General features: G+C 38.6%; 2 protein-coding genes across 5 annotated transcripts in view; one reads left to right on the forward strand and one right to left on the reverse strand.

Annotated features, from left to right (window-relative positions):
- The window catches only part of PPP2R3C (protein phosphatase 2 regulatory subunit B''gamma), a 49,461-nt gene extending 42,522 nt beyond the window's left edge, over positions 1-6,939 (reverse strand). Inside the window, exon 1 of one of the 2 annotated variants that reach the window (XM_074213374.1) lies at positions 6,718-6,939. In XM_074213374.1, coding sequence (XP_074069475.1) covers positions 6,718-6,889 — 172 coding nt within the window. In that variant the 5' untranslated portion in view covers positions 6,890-6,939. Of the gene's footprint in view, positions 1-6,391; positions 6,617-6,717 lie in introns of those variants that run through there. The other variant, XM_074213375.1, reaches the window with a different exon arrangement.
- PRORP (protein only RNase P catalytic subunit) overlaps positions 6,918-18,150 on the forward strand; it is a 51,210-nt gene continuing 39,977 nt past the window's right edge. The window contains exons 1-3 of one of the 3 annotated variants that reach the window (XM_074213372.1): positions 6,918-7,138; positions 9,582-9,859; positions 10,087-11,664. In XM_074213372.1, the coding sequence (XP_074069473.1) occupies positions 10,676-11,664 (989 nt within the window). In that variant the 5' untranslated portion in view covers positions 6,918-7,138; positions 9,582-9,859; positions 10,087-10,675. The remainder of the gene's footprint in view (positions 7,139-9,581; positions 9,860-10,086; positions 11,665-18,150) is intronic. The other 2 variants (XM_074213371.1, XM_074213373.1) reach the window with 2 other exon arrangements.

An 18,150-nucleotide genomic window follows, 5' to 3' on the forward strand; every position in this document is an offset into this window, starting at 1 on the left:
AGCCATATTATACAGTTAGAAAAAGTAAATTTTTTAAGTTATTATGACAAATAAGGACAAATTCATAAACATTGGGAAATCAGAACTGCGCTGTTGAAAAACAAGATGATTTTTGGAATTCATAAGATTGTTAATTGAGTTCAAAGAAAATCTTGAAAGGAAAAGGGGATTTTAGAAACATCTAGTCATAAATCTTCAGCAAAACTGTCAATCTGGAGATCTAACTTGATGTTATTTATAGTGATAAAGGTAAAGACAAATGGATTTGAAATTTGTTACTTTGTAGCTGTTATTATTGTTTAAAAACACTATAAGAGAAAAATTAGTGAAGAAATGCTTTTAAATCAGTAATGTTGTTTATCAGCCAATGTTTTGTAACTGGATTTTTTACTACCTTTGCATAAAGTTAAGACGAAGTTATATCTACAAACTCTTGTCACTTAAGAAAATGTGAATTGTTTGACCTCATGTTATAATGTTGAAACCTAAAGGTTAAATTGTATAGCCCACCATAGGATAGATGGGTAGACAGGCAAGGACAACAAACCCAGCTCCTATCTCTGAGACGCCTGTTGATTCAGTATGGGCAAGGTCATTTAGCTCTGGAAAATAAAAACCAACTTTAGTTATTCAGTTTCTAAACAGTAAACCCGGCATGTTGCAAACCTATAAAGTTCCTGTCTAATACAGAAATGATCTTTAATTATTTTTTTCTTTACACCAGGACAAATTAAAACTACAGAAGAGAACAAAAGGAATTTCTTATGTATGTTTGAATTAGTAAACTTTAATTGCTTATAGCAATCCAAGAGAAAATAACTGTTTCTGGCGTTAAGCTAACTAATAGTTTGCTATTTGGGGTAAAAGACTTTGGGACCCATCATAAAATTTATTCTTTAGTATTGTCAGATAGATCATTAAGTCAATAATCTACCATTTGGAAGAACTTTAGGCTAAAGGTCACAAGTTACTCAAAGGAAATATGAATTGTTATGAGAATTAGGTGGAGCTGTGCGGAAACAGACTGAAAGGACAATCTTTGGTTTCAGTCTCAGACAGACTCCTTTTGATGCAAGGAGATATAGACTTGTGGTTGGAAACAACTTTTGTTATAGAGTTATGATTGGAAACACATTTTGTAATCTTTTACACTGTTAAAATTCTGTCTGTACTGTAGGGGATCTTCCTTTTGAAATTCAATCTGACCTTGGCCATGCTGTCATAGATGGGCCAAGTTTAGGCAGGTGTGACAATCATCTTAAGATCACCCTGACCAGAAACACTCTACTACAGACCACTACGAAAAGGCAAACTCTCCAATGCAGGACTTGGACAACTCCTAAAATTGTTTAAGTGGGGAATATGTAGAAAAAGAAATATCTGTATGTATGGGAAAATATCTATATGTAGGAGAAATATCTGTCTAGTTTAAAATATTATCTGGGCCTATTTGCTGAATAAACCCTAAGATGTAAATTGACTCCTATAGTTCAATGTAATTCCTTTGTTAAATATAAATTTGCCAAGAGCAGCCTCAGCTCATCTTCTCCCCCCCACCTTCCAGCCTCCAGCTTCTAGCTTCAAGTCTTTAACCTGACCTCAGGCATGTAGAGTGGAAGGCATTTCCCCTTTTGCCCAAATTCAGCCCAGAAAGTAGGCAAGATTATAAAAGTCTGACTTAAATTCCCCCAGGGCAAGGACTCTCTTGGATCTAAGCCTAGTCAACTTGCCTGGCTGTCTTCCCCTCATTTCTCTCAAGCACCTCCACACAATCCACCCCTGTCCACAAACAGCTTCCTGTCTCTCCAGGAGAAAAGTTTTAATCTGTCAACTTTGCAGGCTTATAAAATAAATCCTGTGCTGTTTTAACTCCAGGGCTACATATGAATTCATTCACTTTCACCAACTCACAATCTTAAATGGCAACACAAATCTCTCCAACAACAATTCTGGCTCAGTTTCCTCCTTGTGGTCCTTTCAAAAGAAGTGTTTCCAGGGGCGGAGCCAAGATGGTGACAATAAAGGATCCAGTCTTAGGCACTCTCTGATAAAAGTCATAAGCTAAGGACTCTAACTAAACTTTCCAGAGACAGAACCCACAGAGGGACCCAATGAGGCAGTTCTCCTACTCAAGGTAACCTGGAAAAGAGCAGAAAGGCTCTGCTCCCCGGGGTTGGAGGGTCAGCCCTCCAGAGGGGTGGCCCGCCAGAGTGAAAGAACCTCAGCCTCCTGGAGGCAGCCCCAGGGCGCTGGGAGCCACGGCTCCCAGCAGTGGGGGAGTCTCCCGAGCTGCACCCCGGGGAGCACCAGGCACAAAGTGGGGGAACAGCAGGGGACCTCTGCCAGAGCAAGCACGTGGAGCCCAGCCTTCAGGGCACACAGCCAGCAACATGGTCTTTCCCCAGCCCTGATCCAGGAACTGAAGCAGGTGGAGCCCATAAGCAGGAGCCCCCAGGGCATGAGCCCATTGAGCTGAGGGAGGGGAGTGAAGAGAGAGAGACTGCAGAGCTCTGTCCTCTGCCCCTGGAACAGGACTCTGGGGCTCTGACCACATTCAGATCCTGATCCCAGTCTAGGCACCCCCGGAAGAGCAGCAGGGCCCCCCCACCTCAACCCCAAGGCAGAGGGGGGCACATATGGTCATTCACAGACCAGGAGGGAGGACAGAGCCTCACACATTGAGACCCTTGTGGGAGTGTCCCAAAAGATCAGGAAGCACCCCAAAACAGGCACAGGCTGGGAAAAATGAGCAAGCAGAGAAAAAAGAGGAACACAATTGAGAAATATTTTGCAAATGAGCCCAAGAAGGATCAAGAACACTCAGTCTGAAGATGAGGAAGCACAAGCTCCTGCATCTAAAGACTCCAAGAAAAACAGAAATTGGGCTCAGGCTATGACAGAGATTAAAAAAGACTTTGAAAATCAAATGAGGGAGTCAGAAGAAAAACTGGGAAAAGAAATGAGAGAGATGCAGGAAAAACATGAAAATGAAGTCAGCAGCCTAGTCAAGGAAATCAAAAAAAATGCTGAAGAAAATAGCATGCTAAAAACCAGCTTAGGTCAAATGGATAAAACAGTTCAAAAAGATATGGAGGAGAAGAATAATTTAAAAAGCAGAATGGGCCAGGTGGAAAAAGAGATGAGAAAACTCTCTGAGGAGAACAAATCCTTCAGACACAGAATAGAATTCAGGGAGATTGATGAATTTGCCAGAAATCAGGAATCAATACTTCAAAACCAAAAAAATGAAAAATTAGAAGAAAATGTGAAATATTTCATTGAAAAAACAACTGATATGGAAAACAGACTTAGAAAAGATAATTTAAAAATTATTGGAATACCTGAAAGTCATGATCAGGAAAAGAGCTTTGACATCATTTTCAAAGAATTACTACAGGAAAATTGCCCTGATATCCTAGAAGCAGAGGGAAAAATAGAAATGGAGAGAATCCACCGATCCCCCCGAGAAAGAGATCCAAAAAACCAACCCCTAGGAATATCATAGCCAAGTTCCAGAACTCCCAAGTCAAGGAGAAAATATTACAAGCAGCCAGAAGGACACAATTCAAATATCGTGGAGCTGCAGTCAGGATCACACAGGACTTAGCAGCAACTACATTGGAAGCTCGTAGGGCTTGGAATACAATATACCGGAAGGCAAAAGAGCTTGGAATGCAACCAAGAATCAACTACCCAGCAAGGCTGAATGTCCTCTTCCAGGGAAAAAGATGGACCTTCAATGAACCAGGGGAATTTCAAATGTTCCTTCTGGAATGGCCAGAGCTGAACAGAAGGTTTGATCTTCAGGTACAGGACTCGGGTGAAGCATAGAGATTGGAGAAGGGGAAAATATGAGGGACTTAATGAGGATGAACTGCATGTATTCCTGTATAGAAAAATGACACTGATAATACTCATATGAACCTTCTCAGCTAATAGAGCAGGTAGAGGGAGCCTTTATAGTTGAAGCACAGGAGAAAGCTGAATTTGAAGATAAAATATGGTGTAAAAATGGAGTCAATGAAAAAAGGGAAATGTAATGGGAGAAAGAAAAAGGAGAGGGGGGGAATAGGCCAAGATATTTCATATAATAAGATTTTTCTTTATTATAATGAGCTATTGCAATGATATGGAAGGGGGGAAGGCAAGGGGGAATGAGGGAAACTTCGCTCTCATCAGAGGTGGCTAGGAGAGGAAACAGCATACATACTCAGTGGGGTATAGGCATTCAGAGTAAGGAGAGGGGGCAACAGGGGGAAGGGGGGGGGATGTGAGTGATGGAGGAGAGGATGGATCATGGGGGGAGAGTGGTCAGATGTAACACATTTTCTTTTTTACTTATTGCAAGGGGCTGGGATTGGAAGGCCTGCCCAGGACCATAGGGCCAGGTGGATTCTGGGCCTAAGGGGTGGTATGGGGACTCGGGGCTTCTTGGCCCCAGGGCCAGGGATCTGTCTGCTGTGCCACTCAGAGACCCTACAGCAGAGTCAGAGTGAAAGGAGAGAGAAAATATAGTACATGGTAGTGGAGAAATACCAAAGGAGGGAGTTGTGATCAGCAATGGCAATGTTGGAAAAATATGGAAGTAACTTTTGCCATGGACTAATCATAAGAATGTTATCCATGCACAACAGTTATTGGTGTTAGAACAAAGACTGAAGCACATTTTTTAATATTATTATTATTTTTTGGGGGGGGTGCAGGGCAAATGGGACTGGTTGGCCTGCCTGGGGCTGCATAGCAGGGTGATCCTTGGGTGTCTGAGACCGGATTGGGACCTGGGTGCTCCTGGCTCAAGGACCAATGCTCTGTCCACCACCCAGCCACCCCTACTATTATTACTATTTTATTTTATTTTGGGTCTTTTTTTTTCTTTTTCTTTTTTTGTTTCTGCAGGGCAGTGGGGATCGGGTGGCTTGCTTGTCACATGGCTGGGTGATTCTTGGGTCTACAGGGCCATATGTGGGCTCGGGGGCTCGTGGTTCCAGGGCTGGTGCTCCGTTCATTGTGCCACCTGGCCATACCTACAATTATTACTATTATTTTTTTTATTTTAATTTTTTTCTCTCTCCCCTTTATCACTGAAGCAAGTCTATATTTATGGGGGGGAGGGGGTATCTTGTTTACTCAAACAAGAATATTTTACTAATGTAAAAATAACATTAATTGTACAAAATGAGAATAAATATTAAATTAAAAAAAAAAAGGAGTGTTTCCTACTGGTCATTGCTGAACTGTCACTGCATGGCTGACTGCTAACTGTGACACCTACCTAAAGTTAAACAGAGCTAAAGTTGTTCAATCCTGCTGTATATGTGTTGAGCTACCAAGAACTAATTTTTGTTTTAATCATGTTCCAGCTTTTTTCTCTCTTTAGCAGATTTCCAGTCAGAGCCAGCAGACATGGGTGCACATGGTTTGCATGTATAATATTCCCTGCAGTATTCCCCTTTATACTGATAAGACCAGTTCTGCTTGGATTGGGTAACTACTGAATGATATATGCTAAATATATTGATTCAATTACCAAAGTCTTTGCTGTATGTTATTATTCTTCCTTTTTACTATTGCTGTATGCACAGTATCAATTCTCAGTAGGTTGGATTCTGAACTGAGTGTATCATGGAAATGGTCACAAGTTGAAGACCTTCACTTTTTCTTAAAGAGGAAAATGCCTGTCATTGAAGACCTCTGCTAAGGAGCCCCCCCCCCCCCTTGTTTCTTTCTCTACTGGTCCTGGATTGTCTTCTTTTATTCTACAAAACCATTGATCCATGTTGCCCTTGTGGCTCTCCCTTGGTCATTTCCTCCTAGTTACTGTGCGAAGATTCTCTAGACCCTCCCATACAATATTGCTCAAAATGACTGTCTCATATCAAAATTCTAACTGCTGTTCCACAGCCCCCTGGATCGACCTGCCACCATCTACTTTCCTTCCTGCACACCCTACATCACCTCTCTTCAGGAGGAAGCAGACACTGGTCATCATTCCAATCCTCATGAAGTATCCCAGATCCTTTATAACACTCCCTATGTCTTTTGCAGTTAGAAACTCCCATCTTGATGTGTTTTTAGAAACAGCAGCTAGAAGCCCTCCAAAGTATGATGTGTGGTCAGCAACACTGTGTCCCACCATTTTTCCAAAGATGACAGTCTAATCAATCTCCCCTAGTCTTTGAAGGCAAGTGCCAGCACGATTACTCTCCCGCTAAGGGACACTAATCCCCCCCCAAAAACCAAAGCACTGGCATGTTAGATCCATGCCTGGGCTTCACTCTTGTGCAGTTGATCCCGGCTGATTATCTTTTCCTGAGAAAACGAACCCTAGCTTTAATACTTCATCTTAGGCCCTAGTATTGGGAACTGACAAGAGAACCAAAGTCTTCCAAACCTCGGGTGCTGCCCTGCAAAAGGGGAACAAGTCTCCCCAGGCCGCCTCTTCTGATGTTCTGTGTAAGTTCACACATGGAGACGGCAACATAGACGCCGGATAGAAATTTACTGTTTTTTAATCGGAGGGACGTGAAAAGGCGGAGAAAACTGGAAGAACTCGTACTGCCGACGCTAGAGAGAGCTCCCCGGCCACTTAACAGCTGAGGCACGAGCACTCCCCCGAAAGGCCCGCTTCCTTCCCGCTGCTCCGGCACAAAGGACCCGCGGCACGGGGCTGCCCCGGCCGGCCCGCTCCAGCCCCCGCGTCCGCCTGCCCCTACTCACAGTTTGGGGTTGCTAGCCGTCTCTGAAGCACCTCTTTCCAGTCCATGGACGTATCTCCGCAGGGTGCCTCCAACCTCGGCTCTTCACTAACGGCGGCCCGGGCCGCCCTAGTCGTGGGGGGCGGGGCGGGGCGGGAAGAGCAGGAAGGCCCTAGGCTCCGGCCTGACGTCATCCTCCATCTTGGGGACGGGCGGAAGTCTGCGCGGAAGGGCTTGTGGGAGTTAACGACCCGCGCCCGGCAGAAGGCCGATTATTCCCCATGTGCCGAGGCGGACAGTAGAGGAGGCAAAGGGATGGCTTCTCCCAGCGCCCGCGATTTCCTAATAAGGAGCCGGCGTCTCCTTCCCTTCTCTCATTTTATTGCGCCATAATCGCCGCATGAAACCGCGTCCGTATAAGTGACTGCTGCGGCCCCTTGAAGGTGAGTTCTTTCATGAGGAAGGAGTAGGTTCTGGGAATTGTGGCTCTGGAGGAAGAGCGGAAGGACGCCCCTGGCCACCCGCCTCCGCTCACTGGGGAGCCCGCGGGAGTCGGGCCATGTCTTGCCAACTTCATGGTGGCACCTAGTTAATAATTTTCCTTTCCCTTTTTGCCCGGGTGACCCTCAAGACCCACCGTTCTACCCCATCTTTGCCCTGGAATTGGATTGTGAGACATATTGGGAAAGATAATTTCTGCATTTCTGACCTTTTCCTTCAAATTTTATTTTATTTTCAAAGATTTCCCTTTTTTCCCCACCTTCCCTCCCCAAGTGCCGGTTCTGTATGCACAATATCAATTCCCAATAAGTTGGACTCTGAACTGAGTGTGTCATGCAAAAGGTCACAAATTTAGAGACCTTCGCTTTTTCTTAAAAGAGGAAAATGCCTGTCTTTGAAGACTTCTGCTAAGGAGCCCCTCTTGGTTCTTTCTCCGCTGGTCCCTGGATTGTCTTTTATTCTGCAAAACCATTGATCCCTGCTGCCCTTGGTCATTTCCTCCTAGTTACTGTCCAAAGATTCTCTAGACCCTCCCACACAATATTGCTCAAAATGACTGTCTCATATCAAAATTCTAACTGCTGTTCCACAGCCCCCTGGATCGACCTGCCACCACAGGAAATTAAGAAATTAAGGGGCGGCTAGGTGGCACCTGCCCTGCAGTCAGGAGTACCCGAGTTCAAATCCAGCCTCAGACACTTAATAATTACCTAGCTGTGTGGCCTTGGGCAAGCCATTTAACCCCATTTGCCTTGCAAAATCCTAAAAAAAAAAAAATTAAGAAAAAACAATGGTCCTCCTTTTTTGTACCTATAGTCAAAAAAGCACATATAGTACTTTATAAATACTGATTGATTGGTTAACTGTGGAAACCCCTGTCTGGGCCCATATTGGATGTTTCCAGCAAATGACAACTATTTTAAGGTCTGGAACCTCAACCCAGTGGGCATATAAGTGACACTCCTCCAGTATAATAGAGAACAATTTATTTAACAACAGTACTGTAAAAATAAACACTGAAAGCTACAAGTTTTAAGAAATCTGATTATCATCTCAATAATCATTCATAATTCCAGTGGACAATAATGAAACATTCTATCCATTACAGAGAGATGGATTTGGGATACAGAATATAACATAAATACTTTTGTGCACATCCATTGAAGTATTTTCTTTTGCTTAATTCTATATATTTGCTAAAATAGTTTTTTTTCAATGATGTAGAGGTGGTGGAGAGAGAAATTCGATTTTTGTTAATTAAAAATTTTATGCTGCCATGGGGAATGGGGAAGGAGGGGAGGGTAGTAGAAAAATGTAGATGAATTCCAAATGTACGAATGTTGAAAACTACCTTTGCATGTAATTGGAAAAATTAAATTAAATTAAAAATGAAAAAAATTTACACAGGTAATTATTAAGTGTCTGAGACTGGATTTGAACCCGGGTACTCCTGACTCCAAGGCAGGTGCTTTATCCACCGAGACACCTAGCCACCCTAAAAGTGAAGTTGCAATGACAACAATAGTAAAAGTAGATTAGCCATAAAGAGTCAACATTAGAGAGAAGATTCTACTTGAAGATGAAAGAAAAACTGGCCAATTGGCAGCCTTGTAAAAACTATTTATATCAAAATAAGCCTCCCAATGCACTGGACTAGGAATGATGATTTAATTATTTTTTAAAATTCTGTGATTCTACTATGCTTAGTGATTTTTTTTAATAGGAAAATAAACTTGATTCATATTTGTAAAAAAAATGAGAGGTAGAGGATGCTGCAATTGAGAAATGTTAACTATTTCAAATGAGGTCGCTATTATTAACTTAATTGTTTTTCTTTATTCTTAGGAAGTAGGAGTAATTTTTAAAAAACACATCAATAAACCATTAAAAATACTATTATGTTTGAATTGTGTTTCAGTATTCTGCACATAGCTGATGCTTTCTGAATACTTATTGAATATTTCTATCAGAATTCCCATAATAATAATAATAATAATAATTTGCAAAACTACGTGATTGTAGCACCTGACATATTTTATCTTTTTTGTTCCATAATATGATGGTTATCGTGAGAATCAAATAAGATAATTTTTGTTTATTAAGTGCTTTGCAAGCCTTACAATACCATGCATATTAGTTTCCCTCAAAGGATTTGAACTTCAGACTCTCAAACAAGTTCTTTTATCTAAATTTTTTATTGCCTCCCCGACTCTGAAGATTAAATAAGCATTTATTAATCACCTATATGCCAAAATTAGACTAGAGATACATTCCAGAAATGATGTTTTGAGCTTCATTCCCAAAGAAGACCATGATAGCAGGGAGGTGATTAGGATTTGAGTGGGGGGCACTGTGCTAAATCAATAATCTCCCTTTCTCCTCCAGAGCCATCTGAATCCGGTGGCCAGTTATGAATCAGGATGACCCTGGATATAAGGCAGTCAAGGTTAAGTGACTTTCCCAAGGTCACACAGCTACTAAGTGTCAAATGTCTGAGGCCAGATTTGAACTCCCATCCTCCTGACTCCAAGGCCAGTGCTCTATCTACTGTACCCTCAAATTCTGTGCTGTACCAAAGATAAGAAATACTGAGATACTCTTATTTCCTTAAATAGTGGTTTGGCATTCATGACTCCATTCTCCAATCAAGGCTGAGATTAATGGTGAGGTGGAGTTCCAAGGTTGATGGGATTTTATGAGATAATGAAATTATTACAGTAATGAATTTTCTGAGGCATGGTAGAAATTCTAAATAGTTACAGCTAAGTAAGAAATGTGGACTGTAATTATAGGACTTGAATTGAGCCTTTTGTAAGATTGCTTTGATTTACCTGGATTCATGACTCTGGATGGGGTGCTAACAATCTACTATGTATTCTTTTGTTTTTAGGTTTAAGAAGACTCAAGTTCAAATCATGGTCTACTACTTATTATTTGATTTTTGGAAAGTCATTTAACTTTTCTGGACCTCAGTTTCCTCATTTGTAAAATGAAGGGATTGGACTAGATGACTTCTAAACCCATTACAACTTAGAAGTTTCATTACCACTGAACTCCCTAACTTAGAAAAACCCTAACCTCTAAGCAGAGTGCTCTGTCTTAGATTTTGGACCTGTTTGTCTCTTTGTGACTAGAGTGAAATCACCCTTCCCTGCAGCAGTTAGTTTTAATATTTATTTTTTTAGATTTTTTCAAGGCAATGGGGTTAAGTGGCTTGGCCAAGGCCACACAGCTAGGTAATTATTAAGTATCTGAGGTTGGATTTGAACCCAGGTACTCCTGACTCCAAGGCCAGTGCTCTATTCACTGCACCACCTAGCCGCCCCCTAATATTTTCTTAGAAAGAAAGAGCTTTAACTTGTTTTTCATTGAGAATCAACATTTTTCTTTATAAAATTGACCCATTTTCATCTCATGAACCTCTTCCTTTCCTTCTGTTTTTGTATTCATCTAGTCCCTGGATCTATCCATCCTGCAAGATGACTATCCTTTTGACTTTCTGTCGGACTTTACAGAGACTTTGGAAGCACAGACTGTATCAGTCTATCCCAGGTTCCAAGAATCAGACATTCTTTATTTTATCCTCCTTTATTAAGAAAGAGCAGAGATATTTTTCTCTTACTTTACCATTTTTTCAAAATACCAAAGCAATTAATCTGCTGATTTCCAAGATCACATCTAGTAGTAACAGTGGTAAAGACAGAAGTAAGAAAGAGTCTTCTGTTCCCCCTCATCCTTTGTTTTCAGCTGGAACGGCTAAGAAGAAATCAAAGATGCTTGAATATAAGAAAGATCAACCACACTGTTTAACCTTTAGCAGCCCTGTATTACTCCCAACAAAACCTTTGAATTCAGAAGAATGGGAGAAAGTAAAGGAAAGTTTTGGGGAAAAAGATATATTTGAAAATTGGATGATGACACAGATGATCAAATATAATTGCTCAATAAATATTGCAAAATCCCTGCTGTCTTGGATATCCAGAAAAAATGATGGTATTGTGGAATATAAGCTACTTCTTGGGTATTTGACTTTGTGTGTTTCTCAAAGACAGACAAGAGAGGTTGTTGATATCTATGAAATTTTGAAAATCAGGTACAAAACTTTAGAAACTGAAGGTTATACTCTTCTTATCCGAGGATTAATCCATTCAGATAAGTGGAGAGAGACCCTGACCCTGTTAGAAAACATCAAAAAAGTCATGTCTCCTTCAAAAAATAATTTTGGTGATTGTATCAAAGGAGCTCTTCTTCACCATGAAGTGGATTTAGCTTGGAATCTTTATCTTGAAATGCTTAATCTCAGAGTAATTCCTAGTTGGGAAACTTTTCAGGCTTTCTTTGACTTTGCAAAAGGAATGAAGAATATTCAATTTGAAAGAAGACTCCTAGACATCCTTTTATATCTAAGACACAATCAAATGTATCCCACTGAACCCTTTGCCCAGAGTATAAAAGCATGGTTTGAGAGGTAAGTTGTGATTTAAATGGGAAAAAAAATGTATAAAACATTTATACTTTGCTTTTTGATAGTTGTTCATTGTAATCATCTATAGCATTTATATTACACAGTTCTTGTAATTCCTAATTGTTTCCTAGTATAATTGCAAAAAATCTAATTGATGCTAATCTCTAGCTTCCAAATTAGAGAGAAAAATATTTGTCTATACTTTTTCCTTCCTTTATCTTATTCATCCAACTTTGAGTTTAAAAGTGGTTAGTTTTTCTAAGCTTTGGTGCTTGGAGTAAGTGAACAAAAAGGAAAGTGAAATTTTTTTTTTTAAAGATTTTATTTATTTTGAGTTTTACAATTTTTCCCTTAATCTTACTCCCTCCCCCCAAACCCTATAGAAGGTAATCTGCCAGTCTTTACATTGTTCCCATGGTATATATTGATCCAAATTGAATGTGATGAGAGAGAAATAATATCCTTAAGAAATATAAAAGATAAGAGATAGCAAGATCAAACATTAAGGTATCAGTTTTTTTTCCTAAATTAAAGTTAATAGGCCTTGGTCTTTGTTCAAACTCCACAGTTCTTTCTCTGGATACAGATGGTATTCTCCATTGCAGACAGCCCCAAATTGTCCCTGATTGTTGCACTGGGAAAGTGAAATTTGACTGGAACTTTTCCTCAAGCTTCTCAGGTTTCTTAAAGGTTTCAGTGGCTAGTATAGTGTCCTGCTGACTCTTTATTCTCAGCACTTCACCATTACATGATTATATGTCATAATTTCAGTATAGTTTGTTGGAACAGCTTTGAACTGATTAGAAAGTAGAGTATTTCAAGAATAAAGCCATTTAGGAATCTTTAGAGTTTTTTTCCCTTGGATTTCCCCATCTTTTCATGGCTTTCTTCCCCCCCCTTTTTTTTTCATGGCTCTCTCCCCTCCTCTCATTTTTTTCTTTTGCTTTTACTTGCTTTAAATATAACCTACTTCAGGATCCATGGTGAGGGCATTAGGCAAAGTGGGAGGTATGGAATGAAGGCAGTTATTTAAAGTCTGGGTGAAACCTTTGAACAAAATGGTTTTTTTTTAATCATCTTATATTTTTCATTTACTTTGCCTGACTATCCAATTTTATTTCCTTCTTAAAAAAGAAATCATCTTTTTAATTCAACAGTTAAGTGTTTGCTATGTTCAGTTCACAGTGGTAGGCCCTAGTTAAGCAAAACAAAAATAACAGTTCTTGCCTTCATGGTGCCTATTTTCTGCTGTATGTATGCAACATACCTCCATGTATATTATTGAAAGCTTAATTGAGGGGGAAAGAGCACAAACTGGTGCAGTCACAAAAGGCTTTTCAAAGGAAGTGGTACTAAAATTGAACCTTGACATAAGTCAAAGATTCTCAGAAATAGAAATGAAGAGGAAGTACATTCAATAATTGGGAATTAGAGGAAGTGGAAGGTCAATTTTATAATAGAATTGAAAGAGCTAATATTTGAGTTTGGTTGGACTAGAATTCATGTTGTATAGCAGCATGAGTTAAAACTGGAAAAGTATGAATAACTATATTGTAGAGTTCCTTAGATGCCAGAATTAAGGGTTTATATATCGTATCCCACTGCCCTCTCTATTCTGTAGATTTTCAGTTATGTTCCATCTTTTAACTAGGAAAATAGGAATTTCACTTTTCTTTTTCTTGGGCAAGGTAGCCTAAGGCAGACCTTTGAAGTAATAATAAATCATTAGTGAATTTACTGTGCTCAAAACAGTGCCTAAGTATTGGTGGAGTACAAGAAGTATAAGACAGTTTCTTTTTCTTGGAGCATACAGGCTCATTGGGAAGAAGCACATGGAACGTAAACAGTATGAGAGAATTAATTTGTATAAGAGAGGTTCATTGTTTTATACAGTTGTTGATTATTAGCCAGTGAAAAATATTAAGAATATTGAAGAAGTGGCTAGGGCACCTGGGTTCAAATGCAGCCTCAGACACCACTTAACCCCATTGCCTTGCAAAAAAAAAAAAGAATATTGATGAACAAAAAGAGATTGCTCTGGAAGGAAATGATCTGGGAGGGTTTTGAAACTCAGGTCGAAATAATTTCATATAGACAATTCAGTTTAACTTGCTTTTTATACAGTATTACTGAGAAAGATGTGGAGAGGGTCAGGAATAATATTAGTAATAGTAAATAAGGGGCAGCTAGGTGGTGCAGTGGATAAAGCACCGGCTCTAGAGTCAGGAGTACCTGGGTTCAAATCCGGTCTCAGACACTTAATAATTACCTGTGTGGCCTTAAGCAAGCCACTTTAACCCCATTTGCCTTGCAAAAACCTAAAAAAAAAAAAAAAATGTTATAGTAAATAAGTATCATTTGCATTTTCTTTTTTAAGGGTATTTGGAATTTTGATTTAATCTTTGGGCAGTTCTCCAATTTGATTCAATTACTAGAGAGCCTTTGGATCATCCACACATAGCAGATGTTTTAGTGATGGAAACTGAAAAAGAGTGCTTACTCAGGGACATAAAGAATAGAAAGAGGGAGAGAGGCATCACGTAGAATAAGAAAGAAAAAGCTATTGAATGTGGCAGCTAAGAGATTGTTGGCAACTTTCCAGAGACAGGGTGAGTGGAAATCAGTCATGTTGCAGAGGGTTAAAAACTGAAGAAAACTGGTAAGGAAATAGTGGCAACAAGTGTAGAAATCAGTTCAGTAGGTTGACTATAAAAAGGAAAAGAATCCAGTACAGCATTTGAATATCAGGATCACGTGAAATGGAGTTTTGGGGGTTTTACTCAATTCTAATTAATGCAGTATAATTGTTATCATAAGGTTTTCATTATAAAATAAGTATATGGATTTTTTCTACAATAAAGTCATTCTGATTATACATTCTAAACATTGGGGATGGCCAGTATACTAAGGCACAGGAGATAGAGGATTAAAGCATTGTGTTTGAGGAAGAAAAAGAAGACCAGTTTACCTGCACAGTGAAGAAGGGAGAAGAATGTCCAAAGAATCTGGGAAGACAATGTGGCCAGGTTCTTTCAAGCTTTAAAAGCTTGTTCCTAGAGCCAATAGGAAACCACTAGTAAAAGCAGAGTACGATGGTTAATTCTTTCTCTAATATATATATATATATATATACTGGTGTGATAATATAGTATATAGAGAACTAAAGCAGGGAAATCAATGAGAAGACTATTAGAATAATTATATGAGAGCTGATAAGGGCCTGAATTGAGTTGATAATCATGTGAATGGACAGAAAGGATCAGATTAGAAAAATGGTGTGAAGTTGAACCAGCAGGATTTGATTATTATTTGATATGGAGTGAGAGAGTATGGGTAGTCAATTTATGAACCCTAATTATGAATGTAAGAGATTGAAAAGATGGTGGTATCTTTTATAGAAAGGGGGAATAGTTTAAGGTTTAAGGTATCTCTGGGAAAAATTGAGACAAAAATGCACTGTTTTTCCAAGTTGTGAATTGATCCAACCATTCTGGAGAGCAATTTGGAACTATGTCCAAAGCACTTAAAAACTGTGCACAGTTTTTACCTTTAATCAACAACACCACTATAAAGTCTATAGCCCAGAGTTTAAAGAAAAAAGTAAAGAATATAAATAAACAAAAATATTTACAGCAGTTTTTTTAATGTGGCAAAGAATTGGAAATTGAGGGAATATCCATCATGTGGGGAATGATTGACCAAATAGTGGTATATGATTTTGATGTGATATTATCATGCTAAAAATAATGACAAACAGGATGGTTTCAGAAAAATATGAGATTTATCTGAAACTTGTGCAGTATTAAGTGAGCAGAACCAGGATAAAGATGAAACCCTTATGAAAAAGCTATAATTAGATACCATTATATGTATAAGAAGCCAACACAAGACTCAGGAGGAAGCAGATCAGGGAGTGGAGACAAAAGTATTTAGGAAACGAAAGCAGTCACTGTTGTCAGGTGAAAGAAATAGATTGACACAGTGCTTTATCTCCTGAGATTTAGTACAGGGACTAGCTGAGGAATAACTATTAGAGAAGAGGAAGTGGAAACAGCATGTTTCCTTTTTCCTTCTTCAAGGAATTTGTCTGACAGGAACAGTAATTGCTTAGGTTTGGTAAGGTCTAATGAAGATTTTATTAGGGTAGAAAGTTGAAAGAAGGGAAGAGAAGAAGCATTTATATAGTGCTATTTTGTGCCAAAGGGCAGCGAGGTGGCACAGCAGATAGGACACTGGGCCTGAAGTCAGAAAATCTCATCTTCCTGAATTCAAATAAGACCTCAGACACTTACTAGTTGTGTGACACTTGGCAAGTCACTGAAATGAGAACAGCAACAAACTTAAGTGGTAATCTGAGTTCTTTACAAATGTTATCTCATTTAATCTTCACAACAGTCTTCTGGGGTCAGTGCTGTTAGTATCTTCATACTTAACCTAAGGAAAAGATTATTCTACTAGGAGAGGCATTGAGAATCTCTTAAATTGGTTCAATTTGTGCTCCTTTCTTTAGCACACACACCACTACCATGTGCTCCTATCACAGAAGAGAAAGTTCAGGATGGCTTTCTTAGGGGTGTGAGATAGGTTAGGGAGGAATAAACATACTGGCTTGCTTAATTCTCAAAATTCTCTTTTCCTTTTTTTAGATTTTCTCTGAAATCAGTCTTCAAAATCTCCTGAAATTTCCCCTATTCTTTTTTTGAAAGATATTATTTTTATTTAGTTCAGAGGTTCTTTTTTTAAATAATTTGTGTTTATTTAAAGCAATGGGATTAAGTGATTTGTCCAAGATCGAACAGCTAGGCAATTGTTGAGTGTCTGAGGCTGAATTTGAATTCAAGTCTGCTTGACTCCCGTGCTGGCTCTGTCCACTATATCACCTCACTGCCCCAATCAGTGGCTCTTTTTATTTTATTTTAGATCACTGCTTCTAAACTGTGGTTTGGGAGTCTGTGAGATCCTTGAAGAGGATATGTAAAGTCAAAAATTATTTTGATTTCTCTTGTAATAAATGTCAATAGATATAACACATGAACACAGGCTCTCAGGGAAGGAAAAAAATTTTAATTTTTTTCCTTGAATTCTGTTCCATTAGTTAAGATAATTAGATTGGCCCTGTAATATAAAAAATATGTATATTTTCCCCAGTTACATGTAATAACAATCTTTAGCATTTAACATTTAAAAAAAAATTTGACTTCCAAATTCTCTCCCTCCCTCCTCCTTGAGAAGGCAATCAATTTGATAAGAATTATACATGGGCAGTCATTCAAAATATATCTCTATGTTAGCCATGTTGCAAAACCCAATAAAAAATAAAGTTTAAAATAGCATGTTTCAATCTGTATTCAGAGTCCATCAATTCTTTTTCTGAAGGTCGATAGCATTTTTCATCACAAATCCTTTAGCACTGTATTGAATCATTATATTGCTGAAAACAGTTGTCATTGACAAGCTGATCATTGTACAATACTGCTGTTACTATGAGCAGTGTACTCCTGGTTCTGCTCACTTAATATTGCACAAATTTCAGATAAATCTTAGATTTTTCTGAAACCATCCTGTTTGTCATTATTTTTAGCATGATAATATCACATCAAAATCATATACCACTATTTGGTCAATCATTCCCCACATGATGGATATTCCCTCATTCTGCTCACTTAATATTGCACAAGTTTCAGATAAATCTCATATTTTTCTGAAACCACCCTGTTTGTCATTATTTTTAGCATGATAATATCACATCAAAATCATATACCACTATTTGGTCAATCATTCCCCACATGATGGGTATTCCCTCAATTTCCAATTCTTTGCCACATTAAAAAAAACTGCTATAAATATTTTTGTTTATTTATATTCTTTACTTTTTCTTTAAACTCTGGGCTATAGACTTTATAGTGGTATTGTTGATAAAAGGTATGCAGTTTTTAAGTGCTTTGGACATAGTTCCAAATTGCTCCAGAATGGTTGGATCAGTTCACAACTTGGAAAAACAGTGCATTTTTGTCTCAATTTTTCCAAAGCCCTTCCAACATTTTCTCCTTCTCTGTCATATTAACCATTCTGATAAATATGAATTGGTACCTCAGAGTTGTTTTAATTTGTATTTTTCTAATAAAGAGGGATTTAGAGCATTTTTTCATAGTAACTATCTGAACATTACTTGTTCATATTCCTTAATGATTTATCAATTGAGGAATAACTCCTATTCTAGATTTGGCTTGTGAGGACTTTATCAGAAAAACTTTATGAAAAAATTTATTTTCCAGTTTCCTGCTTTCCTTCTAATCTTGGTTGCATTAGATTTATTTATGCAAAACCTTACTTTAAGGGAGCACCATCTATAGAGAACTAGATTCTATGAGTGATTTTTAATATTTCTTTACTCTGTCAAATTTTTATGACCTAAATTGTGATCAATTTTGTGAAAGTGCCACAGCTGAGATATATATATATATACTTTTCATTTGTCATTAGATTATC

This window comes from Macrotis lagotis, chromosome 1 (assembly GCF_037893015.1).
Source record: "Macrotis lagotis isolate mMagLag1 chromosome 1, bilby.v1.9.chrom.fasta, whole genome shotgun sequence".
In the NCBI taxonomy this organism is placed as follows: Eukaryota; Metazoa; Chordata; class Mammalia; order Peramelemorphia; family Peramelidae; genus Macrotis; species Macrotis lagotis.